Below are 9,749 nucleotides of genomic sequence, written 5' to 3' on the forward strand. Positions count from 1 at the left end.
AAAAATAACAACTTCTAATTTAAGTGAACTTAAAACATTCACATAAACCCATTATAATAAATGTCATATTTAGCTACCTGTGCCCTTCAGCAAGTAGGAAATATACAGAAATTGAATAAAGTTAAACATACTAAATTCTAAATTAAATATAGATGAATCCTTAAAGATACAAAAGTTATTGATTTCCTCTTTTGTTCTTTGAAGAACAGACATCACACCAGCTGGTTATTTGGCTACTATCACTTTAAGAGCTGCCGCTGCTGAACGTGACGCGGATCTGACACGCATCGTATTTTCTCAGAAGTCTTTACCTTTTATATATTATTGCGCTTTAATATGAAATGATATACAGCGCGCCAGCGCATTCATGCGTGCGATTGAAAGAGCATGCGCTACGAGCGCAGTATAATGGCTGACAGGACAGGAAAATTGGTTTTTAAATAAACGCAATTCTTGTCCAAAAAAAAAAAAAAAAAAAAAAAAAAAGGAGACAGAAACAGCAGTTGTGAGTGGGTGGCCAACCCAAGCACTACCCCTGCGTTAAATATTTTTAATGCCGTTAAAACTGAAAAAATAAATTGCAAGTTTTAACATGTTAATTCTGACAGCACTAATTTTCACACAATACAGCAAGCCAACAAACTGCAGCCCTTTCCACTTACTGTATCTCTAGCACCATCTAGTGCCTCCTGAAGGCCATACAGTCTCCCATTGACCAGGTATACGCCACTGGTCCAAACGATGCAGCCCTCGTGCACCCACAGCTCCTCGGGGTCCAGAGGCACGAGTGGGAGCTGGGCCAGTTGGGTCATGGTGTCCAGAGAGTCCAGGCTGGGTGGCGGGGGCTGGAAGGGCAGGGAGGCTTTGCTGTTGATAGGGACAGTTCGAGGTAAATCTTCACTGGACTTATGTCTTCGTTTGAAGCGTGGATGGGATGTCAGTTTTCTGTGCTGGGGCCTTTGCTGTGTATTTTCGACGTGCAAATGCTTCAGCATGATTTCACCATCCAGTTCTTGAGCTTTTGATGTGCCCAGCCCGCTTGTCAGTTCTCCAGCCGGATCCCAGGTGTGAGCTGTTACCTTTGAGGTGGAGCTGCTCGTCTTAGCATTCTGGAAAAGCATTTCTTCACCCATGCTGGGAGAGACAGTGCCAATGGTGGTGGCTGGGGACGTTGGGTTTGTTGCCTGACTTACTGTGCAATCACTATCTGTAGATGCCTTGACATTCTGAGGGTCCTGTAATCTCATATCCTCGGGAGTCGTTTCTATTGGAATGGATGTCATACTGAAACATGTGGTAGCTGCCCCATGGTAGGACAAGGTTTGTCGCACTTGAGGTTGATTCTTAGGGAGCTTGGCTGCATACTCAGCTGGGTAAAAAGGACCATAGAGATCCCCGAGATGTTTGTAGTTGGCCCATTTCTGGCAAAGGCAGCATAGGAGGCGACCAGTGTGTCCAGTCTCTGATATCACGGGTCCTGGCAGAACATATCCAGACGTAGGAAGTATCTTCCCTGACTGCAAGGCAGAATCAACTGGCTCTGAAACCCAGTGTTCTTTAGTTCTTTCATTTTCCTTTTCTTTTCTCACAAGTTGAGATGACACAGGGGTATTTAATGGGCCATCAACCGCCGAGTGACCAGCTTTGTCTCCACCTTTTGATTTTTCATCATCTGCATTAACGATTGTACAGACAGCCCCAATTTCTGTTATCTTTTTCTCCACATGTATGTAAGGAGCAAAAACATTATTCCTGGCATCTGAGAATATTCCACACGGGCTGATATTTCCCCTACTGCTCGCCTGAGTGTCCAGCTTCTCTTTGGAAGCCATCCCTCTTCTTCTCCTTCTCTGATCGCCAGGAGTCTCATTGTCCTCTTTTCCCTTTTCCTGTCTATGTCTAGCAGGCTTCACATCTAACTCCGGCTGGGTCTCCTCGCTCTCTACATCCACTTTCACCACCTGGGTTTGAGCAGGAGGTGTCAAAGATGGACAGGGTTTCTGGTCAGGTGGTGTTGATACTTGGGGCACTTCACTTGCAGTGTCTGGGATTGGGACAGACTGAGCTTCAGCTGTGGGTGAGGGAAGAGAATCCGCAGGTATGCTTGTTGCTGCATTCTGAATTTGTGCTTGAGCACGTTTCTGCTTATTCACACTGCCTACTGGACGACCTTTTTTCTTACCTGATGGAAAATAACCTTTGGGGATAGAGTTGTCTGATGTTTTAGGCTCTGAACTGGTCAACCTGAGAGAAGTCATCTGGTGCTGAGCAGCTCTGGACAGAAGGTGGTGCCCAGGGCTCTGACTATGGCCAGTGGTGGTCCCATAGTAATCCCCACCTGGGTAATCATCAAAGCCCATGCCAGTCTCTTGAAGTTTCTGCCTCAGCAGGTTAGCAGCCGACTGCTCACCTCGTCGGGTTTCCAGCTGTTGATAAGTGTTTGTGAACTGCTGTATGTCAGACAACGCAGAAGAAGATGGAGGGGATCCCTGTACAGGACAAGGTAATGGAGGAGCTGGTGGAAGGGGTCCTAACAAAGTAAAATCATCCTTATCACTTTCACCCAATGACCCTGAAGATCCAGCAGCACCTAATCCAAAGTCAAAATCTTTTGGCAAACTTCTGAGGGCACTAGTACTAGAAGCTGTTGCATTTGGTTTGAGGGTCTGAGAATCACAGGAGACTGCATCTTCAACTGCTCTGTATGGCATAAGATCATCTAAAGTATGAGAATCATCAAGGTAAGATAAGCATGCCTCCTCTCCTTGAGGAACACTAGAAAACGATGTACCACCCTCAGGGTCTGGCCTATCAGAGGTGTGATGAGATACCTCAGAAAAGTCAGATTCCACGTGACTATTGTTGAAGTCATTTTTTTTCACACTGGGAGTAATTTTCCGCACAATCGCCTCAAGTTTTAGACCATGACCCTTTCTTGGGGGCAGAAACTTTGCTCTGGACTGAGGAGGTGAATTAGCACTGAATATAGAATACTGTGTTTTGGGAGATGGCAATTTTGGCTGAGTATCAGTACTGCTAGAACAATTGTTGGTTGCAAGTCTAGAATCAGAGTGGGACTGAGATAGTGGGGAGTGATACGCTGATCCTGGTCGCTGACCTGGAACATCCTGATGCTGCCTCTTAGCTGGAATAGGAGAAATAAAAGATCTAACTCTCCTTCTCATGATTAAAGGGTTGGTTTCAGCCGATGCTCCAGTTTTGGTTGCTCTCTGCCCCTGCTGAATCCCTTGGGTAGTCTTACCAGTGTGCCCAGCAGGGCTAACAGCACCAACTGGAGCAATTGAGTGGAAGGATTTGGCAGTGTCATCTGCACTCTTATCTGAAATGTCCTCTTCTCCATGTTTGGAGCCAGCATTTGTGACTGGCTGAGAACCTACACGCTCATGAGGGACTGTAGTGGGTTGTCCAGCTCCCTCTCTTTCAGGATAAGTGTCCCACATTTTCATGTCAAAGTGTGAACCGGGATAAGAGTGCTGTCGAGATAGGTGATGCTGACTAGGCAGAATATCACTTGAAGCTTGGGATTTACACTTCTGTTCAGAAAGTCTCTGAGGAACGTGCCTATCCATTCCTCTTAGCCTTTGTCTGTCAGGAGTCCAGTTGGGTCTCTTGTGAGGAGGTAAACTCTGTGGAAACACTTGTAACTTGTTAGTAGACGGTGTGGTTTTAGAATATGCTGACACTGTGTGGAATGGTTGATGAGGTGAAGGAAGGGAGATCATTTTTGGTCCATCCATGGTGTCACTGAAACCATATGCTCTGAAACCGTCAACAGCCTGCGAGAAAGACTGGTGCCTTGGTGGCGAGGACAAGGGATTTGAGGACATTTGCAAAAGATATGGCAGGTTGCTGGTGGCTTCACTGTTGCCTTTGGCACTGCTGGTCTTTTCTATATCGGAATCAACATCTACAGGGGGATGAAGGGGCTTATTAGATTCCTTACTCGTCGGGGTGCTGCAGTAACCATCTGTGTTCTGACCTGCAGTTTCTGTCTTTGATGAGTCCTCCTTGTTTTGTGCTTTCTTTGCTTTTATTTCTTCCTTGCAACCTTCTTGCTCATTTGATCCAGATGAAGAAAATGGCTGCTGAATGACAGAGGGTCCAGAGGTCCCAGAGTGTCCTCTCTCTCTTTCTGGTGTTGTTCGTCGAGAAGGGGACACATCACAGATTACTGAGCGCCTTCCTGAGGATGTCTGAGATTGGGTGTGACTGATAGGACCTACACCACATGCCAATGGCTCAGCTTTCTGTAAAAGCAATTGTTCCACAGCAGAAGAAGAGGTACCATATCTGGATGGTTTTCTGTGCTGCAAAGAATAGTCAGCCAAGTTAATGTGCTTTGAAGGGACTCCTGTTGTGAGATCTAAAGACTGCTGCATGTGGGAGGACTGGCTGGGAGACAGACTGGTTTTGCCTAGTTCTAAAGAGATCCCATGAGTCACATTGGGCTTATGTGCTTCAGAATCCCAAGAGGGACGAGGAGGGCCTAAAACAATATCATTACCTGGTCCCTGATTTTGACTTGAATTTGGTGGTTTTCCAGAGGCCATTTGACTGAACTTGATATTAAGTCCACTTATAAGTGTTTGAGAGCCCACTGCATGTGAACTCAAATTTTCAACCATACTGTAAGGTAGTCTAGTTTGATAACGGTGCTGCGATGTATCTTGAGGCTGTTGGTGAACACTAGATGTCTGGTCGGGATGGCCATAGCGTTTATCTAAGTGATGACCTTGGAGCACTTCTTGCAAAAGACTTGGAAACGATTGCTGAAACGGAGAACTGCTATCCTGACTTCTTGAGACGATAGCCCTCCCCCCTTCCATAGCAAAAACACCAATCTCCTTCCTGCCAATAGACCCATAGCTGGCCTGCAGCTGATGATAATTCTGGCATCTATTTGTGCCCATACTACTCGCTAGTCCTAACTTTCCTTTGCTCTTTGCAGCATTATAATGTACCTCAGGATTAATGTATTTAAACAATGCCGGGTGAGACTGAATAGAGGGTTGAGAGTTTTGGCCAAATTCTTGTTTAGGGGAAATATCATACTGTGACACATATGTTTTCATGCACATCTCGCCTTCTCCATTGTGATTTCTAGTCTCTCTTAAGACATTCACATCACGTTGGTCCCCAGGATTGCTGTGTTTGTTTGAGTAACGAGAAACACCATAACATGGAGATCTGGCTCCTGTGAGCTTGCTTGATTCAGTATTCACTTCAGATCGAGCAGAGACAATAACTCCAACACCCCCAACATTATGTTGCTCTACAACATTCACATTTTTACTCAGACTTTCAAATTGCTGTGCATCGGTCTCTGCTTCATCCTTTGTGGGAGGGACTGACCGTCTGTTCTCTGAATTCTCTCTATCACAGGAAGGATCTGCATTTTCAACTTCGCTTTCTTCTTTTATCATTTTGATCTGGCATACCTTCGTTCCACTATCATCGTCATTACAAAGGTCTTTTTCTGCCATGCAGTTTGGACGTGCTGAGTGAATAGGAGATGGCGGAGCAGGGGGATATACTGGTCGTTTTGGGCTGGGTTCTGCAGAAGCATGAACTGATGGTGGTGAAGAAGAGGAGGGAGTCAGGGTTTCTGGTGTCTTTGCTTGAGATGGTTGTTTTGAAGCTGTTGAAATGACTCCAGTGTTGACCTGGAGATCCAATACTTGTTGACTCGCTTCCGACGGCATCTGGCTCTGTGATGATGGGTAGCTTTGTGGCTCAGATTCGTTGCTTGTTCCACTTGCCTGCCTAATTCTCTTACGTTCTACTTGTTGATGCCCTTTTATTTCCAGCATCTCGGAACTCTCTTCATTCACTGAGGTCTGACTGCTGGCGCTGGAATTTACAGACTTGTTTTGGTTGCCAGGTAAAGACCGAGATCCTTGCTGCATCTGAAGGTGATGTGCACTGTCTCTGCTTTTCTTCAGGGGCAGCACAGTGTCTGTTAGAAGCATGTGCTGCACTGTATTAGGTAGATTCTCCACTTGAGAGGTCAGAGCATTGAGACTATTTAGACCAAGGTCCTGCAAGAGTTTGTCATGAGCGTACAGGGAGCCATCTTCCCCTGGACCGCCCCGAAGACTTAGTCCCATTCGGTTCTGACTCACGGCAGCATGACCGATCCTTGCACCGTGGTTCAAAATAGCTGCTTTAGTGCCTACACCGCTACCACAACTACTGATGCTGCTATTTGAATTGGGAGTGGGGCTCAGCTGAGGTACGGCCTGCAGAAGACGTCCATGGCTTTGGCTGCTGCGAGCATTTGAAACAGAGGGGTGCAGAGGAAAAGCGGCACTGTTTCCTTCAGAACTCCCCATTAGTGGAGACGAAGAGGAGCTGCAGCTCGGAGACTGTACGGCAGACGGAGTAGGAGAGGGATTAGATATGGGACTGAAGTTCTGATGAATGTGAGCCTGTTGACTTTGGGAGTGCATAGGAGATTTGGCAAGGTCTTGAGAGGGGTGTGAAGGCAGAGCAGGGCTGGAGGACAGAGAGGAATGGGGCAGTTTGGTGTGCAAGTGTCCTTGGTGCTGCATTTTGAGGGAGAGGTCATAACCTGCTCCAGTGCTGAGCTGAGAGGGACGCTGGGAATGGGGGGCATGCTTGTGAAGGGACTGAGATTGTGGCGAATATGCCGACGATGTGTAGTTTTGTCCCATATTCTCACAGCTGTTTGAAGCAGACGAACTTGTATGAGTATTTGGATTAGACTGAGTGGGAGAGTTATTCATTTTGGCATCCGTGTTGCTGCTGCTCGTGTCGTATCTTTGCGGTGGAGAGTTATACATTCCAGCAGAGTCTGAGGTTGCATTAAGGGGGGCGTAGTATCCAAACTGAGGGGGTATTCTGTTTCCAGAAAGCGGGTATGTCCGCTGATGCTGATCTTGGTGCAATCCTTGATATTTCTGACCATGCTGCCGCTGATGCATCTGAGCACCTGATTGTACTGAAGCAGTATGAGCCAGACTGTATTGCTGGGAAGGAGAAAATGAACCAGCGCCACTGCTATTACTACCCCCAACTGCAGACGCACTCCTGGAGCCATAATCCATAGAGTAGGGAGAAATCATTCCAGAGGATGACCCTGAACCAGATAAGTGGTACTGATGAGGCACATGTCCATCCAAGTCTGAGTATCTAAATCCCGCGCCATACGCTGCTCCGCCTCTTCTGCTTCTTTCTCGTCCACTCACCGAAAAATAATAATCTACAATGTCCTTACGGTAAGAGTTTCCTCCTCCTCCACTGTGAGTGTTTCCCTGCGTCATCTCTCCAGTTGATCTTCTGGATCCATAGCCGTGTATAGGAGGAGCGTGTAGAAGATGCTGTTGGCTCCGCAGGTGCAGCCCATGGCTCTGCAGGGTAGGTTGAGCTTGCTGCATGGTCGCATAGTCCTCTGAGTTTCTGGGAGATATCTGAAGGTCCGAAGGGTGGGGTTGATACGGGGAACCGACGACACTTCCTCCCCGGCTAAACCCCGGATGAAGAGGGACTGGACTATTGGGAAAGTTCTGCATTTTTGTGTGTAGAGTTTTTCCAAATGCTGCTATCAGCAACCCTTCTTATCAAAAGGATCCAAATGGCGAACTGGAATGCTTAGTATTAGAACTCTAAACTCACATCTGTAGCAGCAATATAGGAGGCCCCAGCAAATGTCGTAAGGGAGATTTAGAAAGCCAGGAGATTCAATTTGCTGCTCGAGTTAAAACGTAAAAACAAAGTGAAGATGGGCAATGCAGCAGCTGCACATTCATTCACAGAAACGGTGTCACAAATGCCACTACGTGGTTTGGCACTAGATCCAAAGATCTCTGTAAAAAGATGATGAATGAAGGTTTAGTGTTATCACAAAATGTCTATTAGCCAAGAGGTAAAAAAACTCCACCAAAATAGCAACTCAATTAAGTTTCATTAGGAGAATGTCAATATCTTGATACTGTAGTGTGAAACATCTCCTTGCCATTTGGTAACTGTGCGAACGGATGTGGAAAGCAGCCATGCAGTAGAATTGTAATAGTTCAGTAACAGGTTTGCAACAGACAAACAAACAAAACTCTTTCTCCAGTTGGCACATGTATTCACCGACACTGAAAATAGCTCATGACTTAGATCATGACTTTTTTTCATATTTTCTGTGTAGCAGGGATTTTCGGCACGCGCTCAAGCCAGGTTTCACGAAGATCTTTGCCAACAATTTTTTTCCAGCTGTATCCAAACATTTGTCTTTTCCCATGTTAGTTATTCAGTCCAGCAAGCTTGTTGTTTTCCTTGATCGTCCAATCCTTGCCTGTTAGTGTAAGGTGTTTTTCAGAGTAGCTGGTCCTAGCTTCAGGTTTTCTGTGGTCAGTCCATGCCATCCGGTTGCTCTTTTAATCCGATCCTCTCAATATGATAGTGTCTTTCTCTCTCTGGAATCAGGAAGATGCTCTGAAAACAGAGGGAAAACACAGCACATATTAAATGAGAACTCTGCTTTAGTGTTACATTCATATTTTTAACCACCAAATAACATCCCAAGTACACTTAGTCTAAAGGCTATTCGTCTGTAGTCAGTCTACATCCAAACATTAAAGGTGCAGTAGGAGATCTTGGAAAATGCTAACTTTAGCCTGATAGCACTGAAAACGAACGTCCCACCCTCCCTGCAATCGCCGTCCAAAGCCACGCCCCCTGAACGATTAACGCTCACAGACACCACAATACCAGAGACAACATTACTACAATAGGCTACATCAGCGGTTCCCAATTCCAGTCCTTGCGCCGTTATTTTAATTTAGTCTATTAAAATACATTTAGATTTGCCCCAAAATTCAAGATAAGGGGGAAAAATGACTTTTACATCTTGTATTTTCATATATGATATAGTTTTTTTCTCCAAATATCAGCACGACTGCAAACATATTGATTTGATGAGCTTAAGTTAATATGAATTGACTAGCATTTTAGACACAGCAATTCTTGCTTTTGGTCTATATCGTCCAAGAGAATATTTTTAAACGAAGCCATAGCAGAAGTGTGTTGCGGCTCTGAGTGACACACGACGACGGTGTTTTGTTACGAATCAATTAGCCGTTTGAACAAATCAGTTGAATGAATGACTCAATGACTCGCTCACTACTGGTGATTTTAAGTTTATATTTAAAGTATGCCCCCCTCCCAGATAATAAACATTTTGTTTCTGAAATATCAAAACATTAATTATGCATTTGTAACAGCAGGTTGGTGAAGCGTCGAAGCTGAACAAGAGTCTCGTACATCCATTCACAGCGCTTCAGAGCCACGTCTGTGTCCATGGATCTTAACACAAAACGAATCCTGTGCGCGTGCTCGTTCTAACCCTCAGAAAACAGCGTCTCAGGCATGCTAACGGAGGAATGAAACATTCACACGTGACACTCAGTCACTGCGAGCCTGGATTCTGTTCTTTCACACATGGAGCAGCTCAAATATTTCACGACTGAACTGTTTTAAATCATAGAACACAGAAAAAATGCAATTTGTTTGGGGGGAAATTAAATGCAAAAAATTGGGGAAAATTTAAATGGAATTAATGCAAAAACATAAGATTTCATAGGGCCCTATTACTGTTAAAATTATAATAAATTATTAGTTTTTATATGTTTTATGAACTCAGTTGATTAGACATGCTTTTTAATGACTAAAATTAATTAAAAAAACAGAATCAAGAAAAAATTAAACCAAAAGCATTGGGG

The 9,749-nt window shown here is 45.0% G+C and overlaps 1 protein-coding gene across 2 annotated transcripts in view; it reads right to left on the bottom strand.

Annotated features, from left to right (window-relative positions):
- Window positions 1-9,749, bottom strand: part of LOC107732521 (transcription factor 20-like) — a 25,301-nt gene that overhangs the window by 7,736 nt on the left and 7,816 nt on the right. For both annotated transcript variants that reach the window (XM_016543883.1, XM_016543882.1), the window contains exon 2: window positions 663-8,463. In XM_016543883.1, coding sequence (XP_016399369.1) covers window positions 663-7,553 — 6,891 coding nt within the window. In that variant the 5' untranslated portion in view covers window positions 7,554-8,463. The remainder of the gene's footprint in view (window positions 1-662; window positions 8,464-9,749) is intronic.

The sequence above is a fragment of the Sinocyclocheilus rhinocerous genome, unplaced genomic scaffold (assembly GCF_001515625.1).
Source record: "Sinocyclocheilus rhinocerous isolate Xijiao unplaced genomic scaffold, SAMN03320098_v1.1 scaffold3506, whole genome shotgun sequence".
NCBI classification, from domain to species: Eukaryota; Metazoa; Chordata; class Actinopteri; order Cypriniformes; family Cyprinidae; genus Sinocyclocheilus; species Sinocyclocheilus rhinocerous.